Source organism: Lagopus muta, chromosome Z (genome assembly GCF_023343835.1).
Source record: "Lagopus muta isolate bLagMut1 chromosome Z, bLagMut1 primary, whole genome shotgun sequence".
Lineage (NCBI taxonomy): Eukaryota > Metazoa > Chordata > Aves > Galliformes > Phasianidae > Lagopus > Lagopus muta.
In genome coordinates, this window is record NC_064472.1 from 71,299,685 (window position 1) to 71,325,815 (window position 26,131).

General features: G+C 41.1%; 1 protein-coding gene across 5 annotated transcripts in view; it reads right to left on the reverse strand.

Annotated features, from left to right (window-relative positions):
* Positions 1-26,131, reverse strand: part of PALM2AKAP2 (PALM2 and AKAP2 fusion) — a 248,699-nt gene that overhangs the window by 92,599 nt on the left and 129,969 nt on the right. For all 5 annotated transcript variants that reach the window (XM_048932439.1, XM_048932438.1, XM_048932435.1 and 2 more), the window contains one exon: positions 10,179-10,261. In XM_048932439.1, the coding sequence (XP_048788396.1) occupies positions 10,179-10,261 (83 nt within the window). The remainder of the gene's footprint in view (positions 1-10,178; positions 10,262-26,131) is intronic.

Here is a 26,131-nt window from a genome sequence, read left to right on the forward strand (position 1 = left end):
CCTGGGAGCAGAGGCCAACCCCCATCTCTCCACAACTTATTTTCAGAGTTATAGACAGCAATAAGATCTCCTGTCAGCCTCCTTCAAACTGGCCAATCCCAGTTGCCTTCTGGATGCTAGAACCTCAGTGCTGCCCCATGCATGCCTGCCTATTTTCAGGGAGAGGACAGGGAGCAGAAGAAGGCTGCAGCCTGCCATCAAGGGGTATGGGAGTCGGCATCCACATGTTCAGGTGTGCATCCAGATGGCAGAGTGGGGCTTTTGCAGAAAGAAGGGAAAGGGAGCACTGAAGTTGCATCTTTTTTGGGCGTTGCACAGCTCTGAGTATGTTTGTTGAGTTTTTAGCAACTTCAGCTGCTAGAAACTGAATGTGCTGGTTAGAGATGGGGGGAAACAAATTTTTTATGTCTTCCTGCTTGCAGAGCATTTCAGAACCAAGAGAAAAGGTCACCTTCAGCCTCATCATTAAGAGTTGTTCAGTCTTGTGCTTTTTAAAGTCCTCAGGTTTTGGAGACTGTAAAGATTGAGAAAAACCTGCGATATCTGTAGCAGTTAGAGATGTTATACTGAAAAGAGAGGAGCTTCAGAGCTCTTCTTCCTGGGTTCCCACCCCGCTACCCTTCCATTCCAATAATTGTTTCCTGTTCTTCTCCTGCTCACTGTCCTCTTATGAAATAGGACCAAACTGCAGCACGTTTTGTTTTGTTACGTAAAGCAGTATCACTGATGACACTGATGTAGTCTGTATTTTGGTTATTTTTTTTCTCTTAAGTCAGGGATGCATTTACATAGTATTAATTAGGTAGCACATGATTAATATACCGTGGAGGAATTCAAATGCTGCTTCACTGTGTGTATAATAATGAGTTTTGCCTATTGCTTCCAATTTGCATTTCTAGCAGTTACAGCAGCAGAAGAAAATTATGTCTTAAAGTTTTGTTTTAAATATGTATCTTGTTTTAAATACGTATCTTGTTAGTGCTCTGCAGCTCTCTTCTACAGCATTGTATGAAGCTTCAGATAGGGGGAAGAAGGAATTAATCTGTGCAAGAGTGCAGCCTAATTTCTTACTGTGAAGTTAAAGCACCGCTGTCTAAGTAACAAATGAATGATTGCTTGGTATTGCCCTGAAAACTCTGACAACTCTGAAAATAAGAACAGTGTGAAGAGCAGCCACATTTAGTCAAGAACCACCAGACCACAAGAATAGGGTGTTCCTTCTTTTATACGCCATGAATAGCACCTTGCCTCTCTTTATCTTGCTCCATCCCTGGAGGCATTCAAGGCCAGGTTGGATGGTGCTCTGGGCAACCTGGTCTGGTACCTGATCTAGTGGCTGGCAACACTGCCCATGGCAGGGGTTGGAACTACACAGTCTTTGAGGTCCCTTCCAAACAAGACATTCTGTAAGATAATTCTATCTTTCAGGCCCCATGTTCTGAAAAGGGACAATTCCCCCAGATTGCTTGTTCCTCCACCAAAAGCCACTGGGTTACAGTGCAAGGCTGTGCTGATCATGTAGTAAATGATGATAAAAACAGATTCTGAGGTGAGCGTGATGGAAGGAAGGAAGTTCAAGTAAGCACTATGGAGCATCCAAAATTCTGCTGATATGTCTTGGTCCTGCTGAGATATCCCACCAGGCAGGCACCTATCCTAAAGACTGGAAGGCAGCTGCCACTGAAGTCAGGGGCACATGCTGACATAGCACCTCTGACAACTGGCCACACACTGGTAACAGCAACTTTATAATTCCACAAAAATCCTTCTATTTCTACTCAGCTTTTTTTTCCTGCCATGTCTGCTGACCTAGTGTGTCCTCTTCCACGGGGAGGAAGAGAGATGATGCCATTGCCATGCCTCCATGCATACCTGGAGGTAGGAAGGGGAAAAGGCACAGAATGGGGAATTGAGGAGAAGGAAATGAAAGAAGTAAGAGGGAAATGAGGTGAGGAGATAGAAACAAAATCCATATGTGGATGCTTTAGTCCTGAGGCTGACAAGTCGCTCAGTCTTTGCTGTGAGGCTTTTTCAATCCGTCAGTCAGTGTCCAGTGTCAGTAAGGCAGATGTTTTACTATTATGCAACAAACTTTCAAATAAAGAATAATTCAAAGGGGATACCTCTCAGGAAGAAATACTTTCAGTGCTGCTGTTTTACAGCCTAGCACACTGTCCCTGTTCTCTGTGAACTCCCCAAAAAGCTGAGAGGAGTGCAGAATAAAGGGAGAATGGAAAGTACTCTGATAATGATGTTGGGTGTGTTGGCCACTTTTATAGTATACATAAAATGAAATGCAGTCCTGAGATGTGATGCTTGATCTATAGCCTCCGCGTTGAATCTCACTGAGTATTAAAAATGAGTTTTGCTCAGCATGCAGCCTTTTTAGCATCTGAGGTTGGCTGTCAGAATATTTGAGATTAGATTCCTTTTCCTTTCCTTTTGGTTCCAGTTATTTCTCTGACTGCAGAATAACATGCAGATCAGCTGGAGGAGGGAACACATTGGCTTGCGGTAATGTGTGTGAGATGAAAATGAAAAGTCTGTGTATCCTCTGTGCATTTATAAAACTAATGAATGCAGAGATCACCTGTCAGTTAGCAGAGGAGCTGTGAGGAATTTGGAGGTCACATTGTGAATGCTTTGCATTCAGTGTGGGGATGAAATCCTGAGCATCACAGAGACAGGGAGCTGCCAGCAGGGAGCTGATTGGAGATCCCTGTTCTGCTCCTGGTGTCACTGATGGCCTAGGACATGACTGAGGCAGGTCACTATCCCTATTTACCTAAATGGATGGATGAATTTTAGGCTGAGAACCGCTTGCTGGTGGATGTTCACAGTGCGTAACGGGCCCTCAGCTGTGGGAGTCAGAGTACTAATGTAATACGAACTTAAAAATTATTTTCTAAAGGTATTCAATTGACTAACAAGCTCATTTACTCATATTTATTATGTGGTGAAATAGCTTGGCAAGATCTCTATCGGCATCCATCTACATGAGTAACCTCACTGACTTCAATGCGACTCTGTGAGTAATGCTTTAGTATTGGCTCCGCAAAATGTTTTAGTCATCATCAGCTTACAGACTGTGCATTAGGTCCTGCCAGCACTTACCACAGTGTAGTGCTAGACTGCAAGCAGCCCTGACACAGGAGCAATACCCAGTAGTAAGAGTCTGCGTAATCCACGCCCACGTGAAAAGTGACTCTGTTCTGCTGCTCTGGAAGCTGCTGAATTTCCCTGGCATTGTGTCCTCTCTGTTCATGGGAACTGCTTGCTCCCTATCACAAGGAATCAGCAGAAATATCCAGCATCTGTAATGCTGTGAGGAGGAAAGTGTTTTATTGTAGCTGGTGTGGATGCCGCTGCAGAACTGACTCATGGCTCTCCCTCCTTCTCAGGAAAATGCGGTCATTGGAAGTCTGGAGCTGTAGAGCTCTACTTACAGCTTCTCACAGCTCTGCCCAGCTAATGCCTGTGCTTTGATTTCCCCTGCCTTGTCTTAGTCCCTTTGTGCCCCCTTCCACAATATCCCCTGTTTCTTTTCCCTACTGTGGGGGAAGAAACCCTTTCATTCTGAGTCTTTTCCAAAGTGCAGAAAAAATCCCATTCAGTGCTATTCCTCTTTACAATAGAACAGACTCTTTCATGTCTGCTTCATCAATAACACCAACATAAGGCATTCCCAAGGGAGGTCTGCCCTCGTCCGGTTTGAGCCTGAGCATCCTCAGGGTGGGAGTCTGTCTCTATATTGTTTCTGAATTACTGCATGCATAGGAAGAACCATATAAATACAGAACTTCTTACCCCAGCCTAATATATACTCAATGTTTTATCAGCTTCTGGGCGATTTAATCACAGATTACAGTATTTCAGTGATTATGTACAGTTGCATATTGTTCCTCCAAATAACAGGCTTAGCAAGAAAAAAAAAATCAAAGAACATGTATTATTTTAGAAATAGGGAACCTCTGAAACTTTTCTGTACAGTACTTGAAAAGCATATCTTAACAAAGGGCGTTTGTTTGTGAGTTGAAGAGCTTGATCCAAAGCCCAGTGGAGACTCTTCCACTGCATTCAGTGGGCTTTGGATTAAGTCCTTCCTAAGGAACAGATGCAGGTTTTATTCACCACCACTAGAACAATAAAAATGACAAGACAAAGGATAAAGTTGTCTGCAGGGAATAAAGCAGTATTGTCCTGCAGCATTTTAAATACATTAGACTCTATATTCAAAAGCCAGTTCTGTAGAATTAGTAAAATTGTTTGTGTAGCCTATCCACAAAATATACAGTGTAGAAATGTTTAAATATGTGTGCATAAACACTGAAAGATGGTGTATTTCACTGAGTCTTCTCTTTATTTGCAAGGGCTGAGTTATAAATGTAACTATAAATTCCAGTTGTGCAAACAGAGATAACGCAGAAATAGTTTGTTGCCATTAATCATCAAAACTGCAGAGGAGGAGGGAGAAAATGTGATTTTTTTAATGTCACAGCTCATAGACGGATCCAAAGTGTTTTCTGAGACCTGGAGTGGGGGCAGGCTTTTCTTTAGTAAGTTTATCTTATTCAACATAATGATTCCTTATCTGGCCAAAGGATCTTATCAAAATGTAAGCAACAATGAGCATTGAGGAGTGGGGACATTTGCCCCTGCAGGGAAAACTGGACCAGAGTAACCCCCAGGAAAAAGTCCAAAAGGGAGATAAGCAACTGTGGCAAACACAAAAGATGAGATTGAAGTAAAAGTGGCAGCAAATGAGGAAAAAAATAGCAGAAACTAAAACAGCAATGGACTTGGGATTTGCAGCAGAGACAAAATACAAGGGGAAGATGATCAGGGGCTTTTGAGAAAGGCGGAGTGAAAGCACCAAACATAGCAGGCTGTTTGTTTTTAATGTTTGAATGGGTTAATGAAAAAAGAAGTATCTGGGAAAGAGTCTGAATTACAAGGGGTTGCAGTCACAGCAAAACAGACTCTTGTGATGAGCATGAGGATTCTGAGAGCTGAGGAACCACTATGGTCTCGTGCCAGAAATTAGAATGAGCAGAAAAGGACATTGCACAAAACTTTTTGCACCAGCAAAGCAAGAAAAGAACTGGACTGATACTGCTACACAAAAAAATATTTCTGTGACTTTTACAAATAATACTATTAAAATTTTGTAGGCTCCTATTAAAAATGCTCCTGGCTTTTTTAACTCACAAGCAATGGCCTCAGAAACACGTCAGCTTTCTTAAGCCCTACACATTTAATAAACAGGCAAAGCCAACGTGATGCTTACACTAGTTCTGAGCATTAATTAAATGCAGGAAGTCACATTTTGTCATGTCATCTTTTTGTACATTGTTGTCACAGGTGTTTTCTGCCAATTACAGAAGAGAGAAATCTCCCTGCTTCTGCTTTAATTCCTAAGCAGGGAACCCTACCAACCTCCAGGGAGTTAAATCCCTATTACACAGAACAACAGCAAGCCCTTCTTGCCATAATCTTAACATTTCTATCTTCATGCTGCCTTAATGAGTGCTTCTGCAAACTCTATCTTTTTAATCTTGCAAGTTTTGCTCATTAAAATGTGAGACTTCGCAGAAGCTGCCTTCTCTAGACAATTTAACTAACCTTCCCTATGTCAGAGTCTGGATGCTTGCTCCTTCTGGCTCCATTGCAGCAGTGTTTGTTGTCATTCCCTTCAAGATGGTTGGGACTACTTGAAATCACTAAGTGGGAAAACCAAGCCCACCTAGAAGTCCACACAAAGTCTCAGAGAACTGGTTAATGCTCAGAGAAGAAATTCACTGCCCCCACACACAACCATTGTATCAGAATCTACTACAGATCTGCCCTTGAATTAACAAGGGAAGAGGCCAAATGACTAAACCATGGCCGGCTGGTGGACCGATTGTTCCTTCAGCAAGCCAGGGTCATAGCTTCATGTCATTTTTCAATCATCAGAAGGAAAAACATGCAAAATGAAACCATAACGAGATGAAAGAGCAAGCTGATTATGGGCTAGCTAATTAAAAATACATGCTGTTCTATATGGAGAACTTGCTCTGCACTATGAAACTGCTATGCATTTTATTGTCTAATCCAAATACTGCCTGAGCAGGCAGTCTTATTTGTCTTTGGAAATGAAGCTCAGTAGGCACATTTTACACACTGCTGGTGTGACAATCTTGTTGCTTACCTCTGACAGCTTCCAGGCAGAGCCACATGAATAAAATTATAATGCCAGAGGTCAAGCATAATGGCTATGATTGCTCTGCATGACTGACAAGTCCCTTGGCTTCTTGGACTAATGCTGCCTTCATGATATGAAGACAGACTCAAGAGCAATATTAGCAGAGATTGTAATTGCCAGTGAACTCCTAGCTATGAGCTTATATGTAGGGCTCATACCTTGGATGGATCCTTCTCTCTGTTGCCCAGCCTAGCTCCACTGACTCCACTAGGAATTGGACTCCAACAGTGACCAGGCCAATGAAAACCGGGGCTAACACAAGCCGGTTGGGGAGAACTTCATCCACAGAAGAGAGATGATTTTACTCTGTCAAACTGGCATGTACCTTGCCTTTAGGGACATAAAAATGAACCATGGAATGGAACACCTTGCCTGTGAGGACAGGCTGAGAGAACTGGGTCTGTTCAGCCTGGGGAAGAGAAGGCTGCAAGGTGACCCGATAGCAGCCCGTCAGTATCTGAAGGGGAACTACAGGAAAGAAGGGGACAGCAGGGTCTGTGGTGACAGAGCAAGGGGAAATGGTTTCAAGGTCAAAGAGGGTAGATTTAGGTTAAGCATAAGGAAAAAGTCTTTCACAGTGCGGATGGTGAGGCACTGGAACAGGTTACTTAGTGATGTGGTTGATGTCCCATCACTGGATATTTTCATGGTGAGGCTGGATAAGACCATGAGCAACTTGATCTAGCTGTAGTAGTGGTCTCTGTTCATTGCAGGGGAGTTGGACTAGACTTCCAATTCTGAGGATTTTGTGATTCTGTGATTCTATACACTCACAGAATATTCTGAGTTGAAATGAACCCACAAGGACCATTGAATCCAATCTCCAATTCCACACAGGACCACATAAAATCCAAATCCTAGGTCGGAGAGCATTGTCCAAATGCTCCCTCAGCTCTGGCAGCCTGGGGCTGTGCCCGCTGCCCTGGGGAGCTGTACCATGCCCACTGCCCTCTGGGGCACAGCATTTCCCCAAATGTTCTTTGCCATTTTCAGTCATCTGCAAAATCTGAAGCCACAGTACATTTATGGCAGTGACATAAAAAGCAGGATGAGGGGCAGGAGTTGCACCTTTGAAATCTCTGCATTTTTTTTGTTGTTGTTTTTAAGTAGCTGCTCAGCAAAATTATTTAATCTTTCCAGAGTTGCCTGGACTCAATGAGGTCCTTCAGTGATTAAATCTTTCATAAAACCAAGAAAAGAGCAAAACCAGATTTTCTATCTCCAGTATATGACTGCTGAAACTTTTTAATAGTCATAAATATTCCGTTGAAATTAGGAGTTGTTCACCAATGTAATCTTCCAACTTCATGTGCAGTAGTGTTGCAGAGAAACCAAATGATGTATTCATGTATCATCTTCCTTTTTACCAGTAAGCAGTAATGATGGTGTAAAAAATAAAGAAAACCAGCTGCAGTTTATGCTACTCCTACACACGTACACATTCTCTTTTTTTTTTAATTGGGAGCTGCAGGAAAGGCTCAGTAATATGGCACATGATATTCTGAACTCCCTAAGAGCTGCAGGTTTAACAGAATGTGTTTTAGGCATAACAAAGAAACAGAAGAAATTTTAACTATTAAAAAAAAGAAGAAGAAGAAACCAACAGAACTCCGAGATCATTAGTAAGCATTGTGGTGTTTCACAGTGGGCCCAGCCTGGCTAGTTCTGAGCCTGCTACATGCAATGTCTCTTTGGAAGGATCACACTTTTTCTTTCTTTCAGAACAGCGTATTACTTTGCCTTCTGACAAGCATCAAGTGTAACATCTGCTTACTGCCTATCCTCTTTTGAGACCCCCATCACATCTTCACTAGTGAAAGACATTTCTACAAGACATAAGCATTTCCTATGCTTTGTTGAAACCTGTGCAGTTTCCCTTTACTTGAACCATGCAGTCAGGTGTGCAGTTTGGACCTAAGCAATGCTTGTTACTTCTTGCTAGTAGTCTGTTGAAAGTGAAGAGAATGTTATGATAACTTGGGCCTCCAAGTTGAGTAAGTACACACTTGAAAGTAAAAAAGAATTGCTAATTTCTATTTCCTGATCTCTACTGACTGAGAGTATGCTTTCTCTTGGTCTTAGAGATTTTTCTCTCTCAGCAAGTTCAAGCTCAGAAAATAAGTTTCTGTCCCACTGTTCCACATAGTTTCTGTCTCAAACACTAAGCTTCTCTGTTCCACTAATAGTTAGCAAGTCATTGATGAAAATTTCAGTGCTTCACTTTTTTCTATGGTTAATTTTCTTCCACGCTGGTCAATATACTCTCATGGTCTTTATTGACTTTCACATGATGGCATTTTGCAGATTCTGCTCATGTTGCACCAGTGATAATGCCAGCTCAACCTCCCTCTGACCAAGTTCTGCCACTAAATATCCTCCTGTAGTGGGGGGCAATCATTAAGAATTGTGACATCTTCTCTAAAACTAAGGAGTAATCAGTGTTAAGTCAGATGTTGTTCTGAGTGTTGTTACACTCCCCAGCACCGGAGTTAATTTATTAAAACAAATTACATTCCAAAGTCATTGAACTTTTTCCTCCTTTTCCTGAAATATGGCCTTAATTTCATCCAGAGAATGTTAGGGGCTGCTCAGTGCTTTCCCAGAAGTTGTGCAGGTCCTGCTTGAGATTCTCAAGCTGCCATGAAGCTATATGGTGCTGAGCAGAGCACTTACAGTCACAGAATCAAAATACCTGGAAATGCCTGTGCAATTCCACCTTCCAACCACAGTTGGAATGATTTACATAGCTGATTTAACGTAATATTAAAGTTTCATTTTGACTGCTTTGAATTATCAATTTGAACCATACTTTTACTGCTTGTGGTAAGTTATTTGCCTAAAGAAAATCAGATTCTAATGGACTGGCACCTGTGATGGCATGTTGATTGGATGCTTTGTATAGACTTAACCTTAAATTTGCTAAACCATTATGCACGTATATTTGGATTCATCTTTCCTGTTTATTAGCAGTGTGATATTTTTTGATGTCACGTTGGTGTTCAGCCCCTTTTGGATAGAATTTGCATTTCAGTAAAAACTGCAGAAAAACCTTGATTTTGGGAAGGAAAAAAAAAAGGCAAATTACGCTAGCAAGTACATGAGGAAAGAAATCTAAGAAAGAGTTTTGAAAACAGGTTTTGCATTTAAAGTTTTCTAATTTAAAACCCAAACTTTTTGCATATACTGATGTTAGCTGATTATTCACCATTGGCTTTAAGATTTTAGAGCTAGCAGACCTGCGCTTCTCACACTCATAGGCCACAAGAAGATAATTACTTGCTGACATTTTTCTTTCAGTGCTTTTCTAAACAGAAGAATTAATTATTGGGCTAAATTTAACTAACTATAATAAAATCCTCTGTCCTTAGAGAAGTCTAAAACAAACTGTATGGTACCAAATTGCTTAAGAGTCTTCAATTGTTTTTGTCTTTACACATGCCTCATGCCTTCCAGTGCCAGCTACCCTGAAGATGGATGTCTCAGCCATGTTGGAATTCACATTGCCCATTCACTCCCTTTCTACTCCCAACATTTTTCTTACAAATTCTTTTGCTGTTTTAAAAACACGTGGGATGAAAGTGATCATACGGAGAAAAGCAAAGAAGAAGGAATAGCTCCATCACACCTTTTCCACCCAAGATTCTCATTAGTATGAGTAACTCAACCACACAAGGCTACCAGCTAAGGGCAGCCTCTCTGAGCATTTTGCAGGCTCTTGATTTTCCCATTGCAGAGAGGAGGAGGTGGGCACCAGGCTTTCAGATTCTAAGGGAGAGGCACAGCAGCACTAAGAGGAATGCAGTTCACAACAAGAGAGTCTGCTGTGTGAAGTGTTCTCATCACAATACCCTCCTTGTAGAGGAAGTTGCACTCATCCTATCAAGCATTCAGTGTTGTGGATGTTAAGTATCAGTTCTGATAAGAGGAGACTTACCTCTGTCCTCTCCTCAGTTTCAGGGTTTCCAAAGGAGCACAGCCTCTGCGGGTCTTTTGGCAGCACGTCCATTTCTCTTGTGCCTACAAGACCAAAGACATTTCATTGTTCATGGAGAATGTGTATGCCTGAAAGATTGCTTTGCTCTTGTCCTTTTCCACCATTAGTGTCCCATCCCATGCCATCCCATCCTGTCCTATGCTGAGTAGAAGCTGAAGGATTTTCTATCCTTTCTGTGCATCCTAAGGAAAGGGCTAATGATGAGGATCTAGGAGCCTAACTAAGACCATCTTATTAGTGAACGCCATTCATTTGTCAACCAACCTCTAGGCATCACTACTTGCATGAGGTCAGGATTGCAGTCACAGCTTACAGGTCGTGGTGCAGGCAACCGTGAGTCCCATCTGGAGGAAGAACTTCTGCAATTTTATTCCTATATCAACATTAAGCCTTGAGAAGAAGGTAAGAGTGAATGAAATTCCCACATGCTGAGCTGTGGTGTCTTGTGTAGCCCACAGAGCCAACAGGTAGCCTCTTGCTGGGTATAAAGATGCATTTAGATGTGTGGAAGTGGAGACTTTTTTTCTTGTTCTGACCTCAGTATTTTTGATAAGTCCATAAAATGATCAAATACTATGACTTCACCACAGGATTCATCCTTTCTTAGCATACATCTCTGCTACGATGCCCCTGGAGCATTGCTGCTTTGGAATTGGTGCTGCAGGAACCACTAGTTCATTCTGTTGTTTTTCCCCCCTCCTTTTATTCTTTTTTTTTCTTCTTTTTTTCTATTCCTTTTCTGGTGACTCTTTACTTATTTTTTCTGGATCACTTCTTTGATTGCCTTATTCATGCTGTGCAGACTGGGCTAATTAGAGGCCAAAAGGACCCTCCTTACTATATATCTGTAGAGCACTTTAGAATACTGAGGCTCAGATTTTCTACTAATATCTGTACTTCAGATTATATCTTCTATTGTTCTACAAGTGGAGACATAAAGCAGTTTTTTTAAGACTTCATTAAAGCATTCCCAGTATATCCTTTTCTGCACTATATTTGGACTCGCCAAACTTCAGCATTCGTTCCTTGTGTAGATGCCTCTGTTGCTATTTTGCATTAGCAAGGAAGCTGAGCAGTAATATGGATCAGAATATGGGAGGGCTTGGTGCTGCAGTCTCTATATCTATATTGCAATTATTTCCAGGAATTAATGTCAGGCTAGATTTAGATTGATTCCCTGGATGAATGTTACTACCACACCTGAAGGTTAGCACTTGATTTGAATATTCATGTTTCCACTGGGGTTTGTTGACTGCTATTTCACATGTCCCTGGAGAAGCGTTTCTGGTTTGATTTCCTCTGGAACAACTTTCTCTTGTGATTCAGCAAAGTCATCACACACTGTGAATCCCTTCCCACTTCAACATTTCATAAGCGTGATAGAGGGAGGAGGTGTGAATACACTTAAAAACTTACTATTGTTCTCAGCCAAGATGATAATGTAAACGTGGCCTATATACATACAGTGAAGGACAGTCTGGTGACCAGGATTTTAAAGGGAGATGTGTGTTGCTTAATATTGTATCCATGCCATGACTAACATTCTGCATAACTCTTGGTAGGCACTGGCATTGACTTAAGTGTCCACCTGTAACTTATATGACTTGTTGACATGGAAAGATGTAAAAGTTTAAAAAGAGGTCATTACAGCAGTACTAAACCAGGAAGGAAAAAAAAAAAAAGAGTCCAGGGTCTCTGAAATAAAATATGTACATAAGAAAATGATAAACTTTCTGCATATCTCACAAGCTCACAGGTACTATAAGCCTCAGTGGACTTCACTATGTATTCTGTAGTGTGAGGGACCTGGCAACTTGGAAATCTCACTTGGAATAAATAGAAGTCTGAAGCATGTTCACATTCATCAGCACACTGTAATGGTTAAATGTGGTACCTGCTCATGCTGTTATTAGCACAGCTAAAGTTTTCCATCTCTCATTTTCTGCAGGGAAGGATGAAATAGTTCAACCAGAACAGTTGCAGTGCAGCTCCATCAGCACTATTAGGGCTCAGTGGCTTTTCATCCACCTCTGTACACACTAGCTCCAGTTCTGTGTAGCACTGTGCTGAGTTATTTGTTTCTTTTAATTTGCTGTTCATTTCAATAGTGAATAGGGTTTGATGGATGACAGGAATTTAACAATGAAGATGACTGGACAATACAACAGGCATGAAGCTGAGCTAACAGTCTTTTTCCTTAAGAGGAGTACCCATGCAAGCTTGGAAGTGAAACCAAGATGCAGCTATTGAGAAAGAATTTGGTCTGGGTTCTCAGCTAACCTCCATAAGCCAGGAGAGAAAGCAGCAAACGTTATCAAGAAAGATGATGTTCAAAACTGGGAGTCAGATGCCCAGTTCTTGGTGGTGCAGGTGCAGTGAAAGTGCAGAGTATGGATGAAAAAAACCTAAAAGAACTATTAAGAAATCAGAAAACATCTGCCCACGTTCACTCAGTGCTCCTAACAATCAAAGGGAGACTTCAGCAGTTGGTGTTTGAATTTCATTTCTTCATGGCCAGGGCTGTGACTGTGGGGGGAAGCACCTCTACCTTGGTTAGCAATGGCCTGGGGCAGTACCCTCGTCAGGAGGGTTTGCTTAAGTTGACCTCAGTATGTCAGGGTTTCTGCTTTACTGCTATGAGGCCTGGAGAAAGAAAATAAACCTTAAGATGCAATTCAGCTCCTAAGGCATGTTAAATTCTTACTGTCAATTATTATGGCTGTTATTACTGTTAATTATTATTTCTGTTAATGGCAGGACAAGGGGAAATGGTTTTAAGTTGAAGGAAGGAAGATTTAGGTTGGATGTCAGGGGGAAGTTCTTTACAGACAGAGTGGTGAGATGCTGGAACAGCTGCCCAGAGAGGCTGTGGATGCCCCGTCCATCCCTGGAGGTATTCAACGCCAGGTTGGATGGGGCCCTGGGCAGCCTGGTCTGGTATTAAATGTGGAGGTTGGTGGCCCTGCATGTGGCAGAGGGGTTGGAGATTCGTGGTCCTTCAGTTCCCTTCCAATCTGGGCTATTCTGTGATTCTGGTTGTGGATGCCCTTTCCCTGAAGGTGTTCAAGGCCAGATTGGATGGGGTCCTGGGCTGCCTGGTCTACTATCAGTTGTGGAGGTTGGTCACCCTGCCTGTGGTGGGGGTTGGAGATTCATGATCCTTCAGGACCCTTCCAGCCCAGGCCATTCCCTGATTCTATGATTCTGTGATTACAGAGGGCAAATGCTATTCTAGAAAATGTGTAAGTCTACAAATGCAAAAACGAAGAAACAAAAACCAACCAACCAAACAAAACCAGCCTAATCAACCAAGGAACAACAATAATAACCAAAAGCACTGGAAACCACAGATTTAAGGTCTTAATTTCACTGTTTGTTTTAGCAGCAGAGAGCCTTGCACTATGCCTTCAGATTATAGATTCCACTCTGTGCTTTAAAGGTGACCACTCGGAGCCCTATCCTATACAACTGCTAGCTCAGGAGTAGTCTGTGTCCATATGAAACAGTCAGCGTGTTCTTGCTAAAGAAATGAATCAACACCTGATGCAGGGCCCAAAGAGACACGTTGTAACGTAAGAGCAGCTAATGAAGGAACATAATTTAGGGTGAAATTTTGTCTCCTCAGACAAAAAGACAGAAAAAGCACTTAAGAGTATTCACCAGGAAAACTCCTACAGTGACTGAATTATACTGAATCAAGCTTTCTTCATTTCCTCCTTGGTTTTCATTTATACCTGCTATGAAGTTAGAGCACAGTCAGATGTTCACTTGCAAAATGTGGTAGTTGTCTAAGGTGTATTATTCTCAGGTTATTTGTGGGATCTGAAGGGGTTATTTGCAAGAGTGGTCCCTTTTAGTGACAAGGTAGGCTGCACACATGTGCCAAAGGATATTTACTTCTCCCAGTCTGGACGTTCCTGTCTTCTGGAGGGTATTGCTACCTCAGTTTTGCTGGCTGATGTGTTGTTGTTCACCAGAATGCATCCTACCCCTGTTAGATTGGAAGGAAACAGTTCAGCTCCAATGACATAAATCCCTGATCAGCAAACTGGACAATCTGGTCTTGAAGAGGCAAGGGGTGGGATTCATTGGAGCAACTGTTTTCACTTTACTTGAACCACAGGGATTCCTGCTATTTCCTAGTCTGTTTTCTTTCAGCTAGATACAACTTGTCATTAAAAACTAAGATCAAACTATGTACTTATATTGCTTTCTTGACAGTGTCCAGCTGACTCAGCAGACGGATGCTATGTTAAACTACAAAATAGAGTTTGTCACCAGTTACTACAGTGAATAATAAAAGGCCATTGAGAAGGAGGGAAAAAAAATGAGGTGAAGGAAGAGAAAAAATCCCAGAGAGCATATAGGGTAAAAGATCTTTCAGCAAGAGTGCTGACAGTTACTTACTGAACCACAAAACAGCTTAATGGCTTCATGGGGTTCCAGAATGGGAGCATGAACATGAAGACAAAGATATAATTCAAGAGGTAAAGAAAACTGCTAATTTAGCTGCCTTTTGCGTTTAGTTTTCTTTAACGTATGCTACGCTTAGGAATCACAACCTTGCAATATTTTGGAACAATAGTAAGGAAACTTTATTATTCTTTAGGATAAGAAAGCACAGTAAGGAAAATATGCCCTTGAGGGCTCATCTCATTCTGTTAAAATAGGAGTATTTTAGTTTCTGTTTCCATAGAATCATCACTCTTAGCAAAACTGCTATGGAGATTACTGTTGGTGCCACTTCTCTTATGATGTAACTGTCTCTTGGATGGCAATTGTCTTAAGATGACTAGCTCATTTAATCTGTTTTTCCACTCCTGACTGTGATATTCTTCATTGGAGTGGGTGCACACACTGTAGAACTAATGATGTGATATATTTGTCTGAGTTGCTTATTTCTCCTCCAAAGGACTGTTTGTTTACTGTTTTACCCAGATTTTATTGTCTGATGTGTTTTGCACTTATTTACCAATAAAAAGAAAAAAAAAAGTAAAAAAGAAAAAAAAGAGAATGGGAAAGAACATATGCCCCATTTGAGAGCAGCCCTGACTGGTGTCATTCCTCAGAGAGTGCTGGCTGGGTCTTGACCACACCAGAAGTACTTTGCTGCTCCTTTACAGAGGATGAATATCAAAGGCTCAGTAGTCAATTTTGTATGCACAATTTAGTTGTGGTTGTAGTAAGTTGACCTTTTAGGAATCCCACAAACAGACTTGCATTAGTAGTTGCAGATAGAACAGCTAGACATTATTAGCCCAGGTTAGCAGTACTCCAGTGTGGTTTTAGCATTCTTCAGTTGTGTGGGAAGGGATGGCATGTTGGGAGAACAGACACAGCTTTAATCTGGTAGCGACAAGGCCATGCAACAACAATCTCAAACTTCTCTCCTTACTTGTTTTAACCAGGAATTTCTATCCACCAATATAATTTCCAGTGACCAACAGTAATAAACCCATTGCCAGCATGAACTAACTCTACTAGCTTGTGTTTGTACTGTGCATTTTTCTTACAGGTTTTACTCCGTGGGCAAAATTCTCCCAACAGTTGGTTGCAGTAGCATAAAATAGCTGCCAGTGTACTAAAAACCTCACAATTTCTCTTATTAAGTTAGCATAAAGCCCTCAAAATCATAATCTACTTTTTTTTTTCTTTTTTTTTTTTTTTCAATGAAACCCTAAGTACAGACCAGACCTAGGGTTAAAGCTATTCTAAGAGAAGAGATTGTAGTGTTGTTTAGAAAATTGCTTCCAATCTCAGCTTTCTTGTTCACAGTATACAGCTTATGATGATATTGAGAGAGAAACACTGACATTTTTCGAGGAAATGAGCTAAAATTCTGAATTGGGTGGAACAAAGGGAAAAACTGAGTCTGTTCTTCTACTCATGGATATAATTTGCCTTACAGTGCATTCTCACATTTCACCAGGCAAAAAGTGTGATGTCCTATCACGAAGACAGCAGATTACCTACTAACTTCATCTAGTGTTAGTTTTGTATGTGGAAGTGGAAGCTGTGCAGCAGAAAAATGAATTCATCACCTTGAACAAGGGTTTATGATAGCCTGAATGTTATAAAGAGAAGCACAAGTGATTAATGCTCAATTGCAAAGTGAAACTGCATCCACAAAGAGTCATAGCACTGTTGATGCAATGCAGGCAGCAAGAGCAAATGAGATGGAAAGATAATCTCCTGCTGATCACCATGCTCTACTGGGAGAAAATACCAAACCATCAGTCATACAAACAGTGCTAAAAGTACATGTCTGTAAAGTGATGAGGGAGACAAAGTGCTGGTGGTGCTCATTTCAATGTATCTGCCTAAGGAGTTTCTCGCTCCTGAGTGATGCATGTGTGTTAATTTCAGAAAGATGTGTGTCTAACCTTCTCAGCAGAGTCAAGAGTAGAATGAACTGCATTCAATTTGCTTAACTGCAAGGTGAATCAGTTAATCAACTGTCTTTGCTGCACTTTTCTGAGCACACTGAAGCAAATGAGGCACATCTTTACAGCCCCATCTGTTACCTAAAGTTAGACCTGCAGCCACATGAGCCAAAAGCTGAAAAGGCTCCATACATATCCAGAAAATGCTATGGATGCTTCCTCAAATGTCAAAAGTGATAAGTATCCAGTCAAGCCTAATTCCCTCTTTGGTGCCTTTGAGTAGCAGGCAAAGCATACTTCAGCAGTGGACCTCTGAAGTGTTCACGCCTTTACAGTAAAGTTGGTGGAGATGAAGGAAAGCAATCCCCATTTTTCGATAAACTATATCTTTAGATGAATCTTCCAATTACATTTTGCTGTTTTTTCCTTTTGAGAGCAACTTGTCTGGCTCCACAGAGTAGATCCTTACATGTGTCAGATTGCATTATTTTGGAGAAGGAGAGACAGTTATACTCTGCTGACACTTGGCTATAGTAATAGAGTGCCTATGAGATAACCTATCACTGTCAATTTTTCTGTTACACCTCATGGTCTCCTTCAGTGTGGCATTTTGGATCTGGTTTCATTTAGAGATCTGACAGAAGTGTCTGGTTCACTGAACATATAGTAGAAATGATTGGACTGCACACACACTACTGGAATACTGTTCTAACATGCACCCTGTAGCATTCACCTAGTTGGCTTAGAATAACCAGATACAGTTGTCTCTAATAAGAATTCTTTCACCTGGCTAGAAGTACAAAATTTTCATAGTTAACTCCAGGGAGAAACAAATAAAACAAAGTGATTTTGCAGTATAAAACCTTGAAGGAGTATTTCAGACCTTGACAAAGCAAAAACAAGATCCCTGACACTATACACAAAAGGTATACTCATCTTCCTGATTAGGTTGTGGTTGCTAAGGGATGAACTGCAGTGGGGTAGATGTAGCTCAAGCTATCTGAATTGGCTTAAGTTTGAGCTCAGTTTTTGCTTGCTTTTGTGTTAAGATTATAATGTCACACACTTTGAGTAAGTGTGCAAGTTTTCTAACAGGCAACTTCATATCAATTCTTTATAGCAAAGTTAAAGCTGCCATTTTTGCCTGGCTGATGATGGATTAATTAATGTCTTATTATAATCTTATCACTGTTAAGAGTGATGAAAAAACGCTTCTCAATCCTGTATTTGTTCTATACATGTGCCAGCTTGAGTGCTGTAAATTCTGCTCTAGCAGTCAGATCTTGCTCTTTCCCAGACACACACATGTGAGTTAATGCTGCAGGTGGACTCTGTTGCCATCATGGCACGAGCCATGTTACTGCTGGAAAACCATTAAATCCAGCAGAGAGGGCTTTTTGAGGCCCTTTGGGAATTCTCCTTTGAGAATGAGAGTAGATCTTCTTTCTGTGAGAAGAGTCCCAGAGCACTGAACAGGGCTTACGCCTCAACAGTCAAGTTAAAATCACTGAAATTGTGCACGGTTGAAATAATCCGATTTTTAACAAAAGGAGATCAGAGATAAGGTTCAGATGTTTGAGGACAAAGTCTCCTATCTTCACCCAAACTTAGCTGCATGCTAATCAGTTTCAATTATTTCAGAGAGAATACTTATAGAGTAAGCTACAGCTCAGTTATAGAAGATGCATCAGGCTCTGGCTTCTGTGGATGTTTGGCAATCTTAGGAAATGACATATAATTAGGAAAAATTATAGTGTTTGCTTTCAAAGTACTATTTCTTGTCCCAAAAAAAGCAAATCACCAGGCAAACATAATTCCCAGATATGGTATATCCTTCTCAGCTACTCATATATCACCTACTCAGGCTTAAAATTGGTAGTGAAATGCTTCATTTTCCAGACATAACACTCAAAAGAGACATAACTTGCTGGTCAAAACTCCTGTGATGTTTCTTATCTAAGCCATATGCTTGGAAAAGTTCAATAAAGGATTGCTTGACTCTCTAGTAGAGGAAGAGATGAAGTGTTTTAAAAGCAAAAGCCAAACTAAAAAAAAAAAAAAAAAAAAAAAAAATTATGGTATTATATCAGAATAATGTGCTGTTTTGCACCTAAAAGGCTTAACATTTAAGAGAAGGTCACAAAGTCGGATGTTGGGTGATGCCACATCAATCACCTTACAGCCAATACTTAGAGCATTATGACAAGCATAACAACCTCAGCTTCATGAGTGCTTTTTGAGTCCTGCTACATAGGCTAACTGGATGTAATTTCTGAGGCTGCTCCACATTTCACGGATAAAGTAAAGAAATTGTCCTGAAACTTAAAACCTGGGTTCTGCCTGGCAGTCCTATCAAATCATGGCAGTAAATGTGACTGGAGATGAAAGTGGTTCTTTTGCCCTGTGCTTCCCAATGAACACAGGCCAGCCATGGGTTCCTGAGGGTGCTGGATCCAGACTTTGCTTATCATAGACTCTGTCCTCTCCCTCTTCTTTACAGTCACAACCTGCAGTCCTTAAAGCAAATCCTGTTGATGCAGTGCAAAAATTGTGACTCTTGTGTCTGCAGGATGATGAACAGGACTTTTCAAGGATGTAAAAATCAGCTACAGCACGATCCAAAGTCCACAAGAAAACAGTCTGCAGACTTGTGGAACCTACCAGCTCATTTCTGCTTTTTCTTTCATAACTGTTTATCTGTCCCATGATATGCATTGACTAAGCTTGAAATCTGAAGCATGCCTTAGGCAATGAGAGATTTTAAAACACTTAGATTCCCCAGTGCATCAACAACCAATTATGACTGATGCTTCACCTTGAATGCATGCTTGATGCTAGCATTCAAGTTCTGGGAGTCAGATGGCTTGACTATTACCTGCTGGCGTTTCCATGCCTGATGAGAGTGTTGATCTGGATAGGATATACCCTAGCTTTGTATTGTATGCCCCTTTCCCTTCATCAGGTCTATTTGCTTGGTTCCTTCCACTCCTGCCTTGAGAAAGAAGCACAGACATTGAGGAGTTATGATAAAGCATCTTCCCAAGGCAATTAGCTATCCTGGTGAGAAAAAGCAGTGTGGAGTCTACACCAGACTACTGATAAACATTTTTCACAGCTTTCATTTCAACAGTAAGCCCATAATACCAGTGGAACAAAGCATGAAGAGAGCATAAAATTACATCAGGGCTTGAATTAGCATTCACATTACCTGCAACTCAATTACTTATTGCTTCTGTGCCAGAATTATTACTTAGTTTTACAAGATTTTAAACTGTAACAGTTTAAAGTGGCGGCTTGTTCTGCAGACATTCTGCAGAAACTGAACACAAGCAAGGACCAGAAAATATCAGAACCTTTAGGAATAGGACACCAAATGTCACACTGCACATTCAAACCCATCCTGTCCACAAAACTGAGGATGAAATATAGAAAAATGAGTTTCCCATGGATTTTCTTATATTTCCAAATTCAGCAAGAATTAGAAAGCCTCAATTTGAAAGAATCACTGTGCTTTTATGTTGAGTCCTGCCTGAAATGTGAAATTGTGGAGGCACGATGAAAAGATGAGAGGTTTGGGTTTTTGATTTTACTTTTGCTTTAAATAAGAGCCAGATGACCTGATCCTCGGCAGCTCTCATTTCATAACGAGTTCAGTCTGAGTTTAAATTAAGTTCAAAACTGCTTCTTCCTTTATTCAACTATTCAATTCTTTTCACAACATGCTGAGTAACAGACAGAACTAACTGTTGCACTTGATTTATTTTAACTACTCAAGTATTTTGTTTGGACTTTCCACACTCTGTTTCTAAGAACAGCAGCAAATAATAGAATCACAGAATCACAGAATATCCCAAATTACGAGGGAACCACAAGGACCTTCGGGTCCAACCCTTGGCTCCCAAATCCAAATCCAAAATACAGCCTCCTCTGCTCTGGGCTGAAGAAGCCTGGGGCCACTGTTGCTCCTCGTGCTTTCTGCCCTCCAGGCCAGACAATGGATCTGTGTGCTGCTGCAGGTAACAATTTCCTAAGCAGCTTAGTTGCATATCTGAATATCCAATATATGATTACAAAGAGGTTGAATTCTCAGGAATATTAAACATTAACAGTTTGAATTTCAGGCCACCTTAAAAGAACCTCACGTGGTATTCAAAAGCAGAGACATTCAAAGGAGTTGTAACTTTCAGGAATTTTAGCCTTTAGCAATGTTTGCTGCAGAGAAAGGATCGGCAGAATGTGTTCACGTTCACTGCAGATGCCCTATTTAATAAGGAATTAGATTAGCAAAGAAAGACAGATGGTAAGAGCAGAGAGACAGTATGGGACCCACAGCCTAATGCAGTACTGACAGAGCTAAGCTGAATGGCCATTGAAGTCAATGGGATGCTCACACATTTGCATCAGGGCTGAATTTGCCTCTCTATCTTTAACAGAAGAAAGGTGAATAGTTGAATTCACATGGAATTTATTTGTTTGGAAAACGGTGGTGGTCATATGAAATATTCAGTGCTACCCTAAAGCCTACACTTTACAAAATAATTGCCTTTATGAACAGAGATATTTTATGCACTAAGCACAATGCAAATACCATTGAGAGACAGTGCCTGGCCTAAGGCTTTGTATGTAGATAATGGAAATAAACAGATGGAGACACAAGCAGAGGCTTGTTCAGTGCAACTCAAGTGGAATGGGACTATGAATTGCTGTTCCCTGAATCTGAACTTAGCTCCCTGAGCTCTGGATTTCTGCAAGAGTCGCTGTTGGATGCTGAACTCTACTTAGAATTACAATGGGAAACATATTCATTCTCTAAAGGAACATCTGGGAAGGCAGCACTGCAGGCTAGCATTTCCTCATTCCTTTTTCCTTCGCTTTTGCTCTCAACAGTTCAGCGTGACTACAGAGGTACCATATGTTCCCCCTTCATCTTCACTTGGGCAGTTCTCTCCTTTTTCCCTTCTTTTTTCCCTTTCCTTTTTTTTTCCTTTTCCTTTTCATTTCCCTTTCTCCTTCCCCCTTTTTTTTTCCCTTTTCCCTTCCCCTTTTCCCCTTTTCCCTTTTCCCTTCCTCCTTTTCCCCTCCCCCCTTTCCCCCTTTTCCCTCACCCTCTCCGCGCTCCCTTCCCTTCCCTTCCCTTCCCTTCCCTTCCCTTCCCTTCCCTTCCCTTCCCTTCCCTTCCCTTCCCTTCCCTTCCCTTCCCTTCCCTTCCCTTCCCTTCCCTTCCCTTCCCTTCCCTTCCCTTCCCTTCCCTTCCCTTCCCTTCCCTTCCCTTCCCTTCCCTTCCCTTCCCTTCCCTTCCCTTCCCTTCCCTTCCCTTCCCTTCCCTTCCCTTCCCTTCCCTTCCCTTCCCTTCCCTTCCCTTCCCTTCCCCCCCTTTTTTTTCTTTCAGTATTTGCCAAACAGTTCCTGTTTTGCAATGTGTTATTTTATTGCATCTATAAAAGAAAAAAGTAGACTGTATTCTGATAAAATGGGATAACGCTCTGTATTTGTTGTGTAATGACATCTCTGACTGCCATGGTTTAAGGCGTACTGATTGCCTTGACTATGTCAGGCTGTTCCTGTTAGAAATCAGCAATTTTGGTAATTCTCTCTGGAAAATTGTGTTGAGAGTAAGTTGCCATAAGGTTGCAGAAAACAGAAAAGAAAACAATGAAGGAACATACAGCCATTTGTGTTAGCTTTTCTGTTCAGGACTTCTCAGCTCAGACAGAACTAAAAATGTGCTAACAGGAGAATCCACTTCAGCCTTGGAAAATTGTTTCTGAGGAACTGTTTGGGCTCCCGCATTGCAACCACTTTGTTCCTTGTTTTGTATGTAACAGTAATAGCACGTCTCTGCCCCAGTGGAACACTGTGACATTTCATTACATGAGAAATAGTGAAGAGCTCAGATTCAGAACATTTGGGGCTGGGTGAAAACATTATTAACCGTGCTCTAACCCTCCTTCCATACAGGAGCTTAAAATGGCAGCATCACAAGGATGGCTGCACAGCTGCACGGTCTGCTTGTTTTCATCAGGCCACGGCCAGTCTTGGTCAGGGGCATCAGAGAGCAGAGAAGGTGTCTGCTATCTTTATTCAATACTCTGATGATCTTTGGGCCTTTCACAGAGGAGAAGCAGAACAATTTTTTGCTTTTTTAAAAGTTTTTGTTTGTTTGTTTGTATGTTTTTTGTGGGCATCCTGTATTCTAGAACCACGGGAATTTGATCCAGTTTGTCTTCCTTCTGATCTTAAGGAAAATTTTAGAGCATGGATAACTTTGATGCAAATATTCAGGGGGTGTTTTGAGGTGTGTTTTAAAGGACCCTGACTCTTACTCTACAGAATGGTTATAAGATAGTAACTTTTACAGTGAGAAGACTTACTACCTTACTCCTATCTTTGCCTTGTCTTAAAATACACATTAAATATTACAATGTATCTGATGGTTTAAAGTGTCTGTCATAGTTTAGATATTGAAGACCAGTTCCATTCAGTTCTTTACTTACTGCTTGGAAGTAATGAAGATTATTCCATAAATACCTACAATGGTGGCTAATTTAGTGATATATCTGGCCAAGTCAATTGAACGAGGTACAGATGTTGAAATGTGAGATGCTGTCACTTCTCTATGAACTGTATTAAGTTGTCACTGACTTAGATATGGTTCTTGAAAGAAGTCTAACTTCATGGTACATCTGTTGCCAAGCTATGGCTTGTATTGTGTGTACTTACTGGGTTAATTACTTCGCCTAAAAAGAAAAATAATACCCTCCTGGCACCATGTAATTATTTTAAATGTTCATGATCCTGGTAGTTTTCCATTCAGTATTTCTGGGAGCAGTCCTGCTGTTCTTATTTACCCTATAACCTCCTCCTTCTCTTGAATCACTCACTCCAGCAGTACTTCTACATGTAAGGCAGCAGCCCCTCATTCCCCATCAGGTGTCAGTCCTATTTAACTGAAGCCCTACAAATCTTGCAGTGCAGGGTATGTTCTACTCAATCTCACTGGTCTAATACAAATGAAAGAGGAATTCCCTGAAGGAATAGAAACTAATCCAAATGTCAACCTAATGCTGAACTCTTAGATCACTCTTTTCAAGACGAAAAGAATATACTGAACATACTAGCTACATTCATAGGATTAGTAATGATTTTTATTTTTTTTTAACATGTGAGGAAGCTTTACAAGATATTCAGGGTTTCAGAATAGACTTTTCTTTCAGAATTAACTTCCCTCCATGGAAAGTAGGTATTTATAATAGTCATATATTTATTTAAACTTATGGTTTCTGTGCAGTAGTAGATACTTCCATATAGAAAGCTCCTTAGCCTGTGAATTTTTTAAGATCTAGGCCTGCACAAACTCACACACAGAGATTTATTTTATAGCCTAGTCCCAAGAAACTAGTAACAAGACTCCCATTGACTGCAGCAGGGCCAGGACTCCAACTGCTGCTCCCAGAGAGGGTAGTGCTGCACAGCTGAATGTTTACCAGGTTTTTTCAGATGTGGGTTTGAGGCCCGGTTTTGACAAGAGACGCCATATATTTTCCACATCTGTCTTATTGTTGCTACATCCTGGGCAAATGTCATATATCAACAATGAGGAAAAAAGGGCATTTTCTGTCTCGGGGAGCTTCAGATTGGGTAGAACTGAAAAAACTAATGGCAAATGCTGACAGAGGATTAAGCTTTGAGAATTAAAACTATTTTTTCCCCATAAACTGAAGCCTGTAATGGTTGTGTCAGGAAGGACACACACAAATGCAGACATCTATGCATGTGTGCTCGCAAGTCAGAATTGCTGCAAGCAGAAATCTATTTGTGATGGTAAGGTCTCAGCTCAGTGCTGAGTCCAGCACAATGTTAAAGCAGTGTTTCAGTGAAGCTTTCAAGACAAAAATGACAAGGTCTTGGGCTGATCCTGTCCTAACAAAGATTACGGAGAGATTATCTTTAAACCCAGACAGGATTTTGAAGTGAAGTTAACTGAAAGTTAACTGAAGTAATCTGAAAACTTGAATTCTGTCTTTTATATTCAGTCTGAAGCTGGCCATTTGTCTGGGAAATTGTCTAGGTCAGTATGGGACCTTTTGTGCTTGAAGTTAGTGCTATGCATACGTTTCATGTCTGTCTAGAGACCCGGTTAGAAGCAGGAATGATGTGGGTATAGTCCTCCTTGCAGTACAGCCCTGTGGATCCACAAAGAACCACAGGTATTGGCTCACAAATCTCCTGGAAAATCCTGTACCCAGGTCCAGCTCTAAATCATATGGTGTTCCTCGCCACTCTCCAAAACCTATGCCTTGCCTGGCACTGAAGTCTGGGATTGTTCCTGGTCTCTGTGGCCTGTATTCCTCTCTACTCTCAACCACCAGCACAGCATATCTGTCTTTGTGTTATGGTAGATATGACCTAGGAAAAGCTTGCTACAGGCTGCACTACAAAAAGAAGAAAAAAAAAAAAGATGATGAAAATCAAGTTTCCCAAGATTAATTTTGTCTGCTGAGGTTTTGTTTATTGAGGACTGTATGATGTATGGGTTGCTCATAGAAAAGTAGGACTGTGATTTGGAAATAGGAAGAAGTTTTCCAAATGGGGACTTGACTTGTCAAGCTGTCTGGAATCCAGACCTCATTCAGCATCAGTGCTGAAAAAGTTGAATTTTTGTCCGCCTGCAATTTACTATGCTCCCTGCTGTTGTGGGCACATCTAAACTGATCTGCAAACTGATGCTCCCAGCTATTCTAATGCTAATCAACTATTCTCATATTTCCCAAATAATTTGGGAAAAGAAATATCCTGATTATTTTATATCTTCTGAGGAGAAGAGAAAGTCTACAGCTATGACTGACATGTATTCCTCTTCCTTCCTCTCAGAAACATTTTCCACCACTAGGCCCAGCTTCTCCTGCCTCTCTTCATTCTGGAGGAGCTAGTGAATATCAACCATGCCTTCTCTGGTTAGCATAATAGAATCACTAATGTTGGAAAAGACCACAGAGACCATCTAGTCCACCTGTCTACCTTTGCTGATCTCCATTTCCTGGGCCAGAATGGGAATGCAAGTGTCTGGACTTACAAGAAACCACATGTTTTACAGCCTGTGTGATGCCACTCGGTTTCAACAGAGAATTGATCCTGTGCCTTACTTGTGCCAGGTCCTACTTTCTTATCTATGCTCTTCACATGACTAATCAGCTGGTGGCTCTTGCGGTGATAGTAACACTCATACAGCATCACATACTTGCATGGATAGAGCTTATCTCTACCCAAACACATAGATTTCTCCTTGAGGAGAAAGAAATAGAGCCAGCAACTCTGTCTCAGTAATTCCATTATATTCAGCATTAATTATTCAGACTGGAACAGACAGGAATCTCTAGAACTGCTTTACTGAAGACAGCCCTTATAGTCACAACCACTGTTCCTACTGCTACTGTAAGACAGGGAGTCTCCAGCTGAAAAGGTAGACATGCAGCTAAATTGAGGGGAATGTTTCAGGTGACTTGTCTAAAG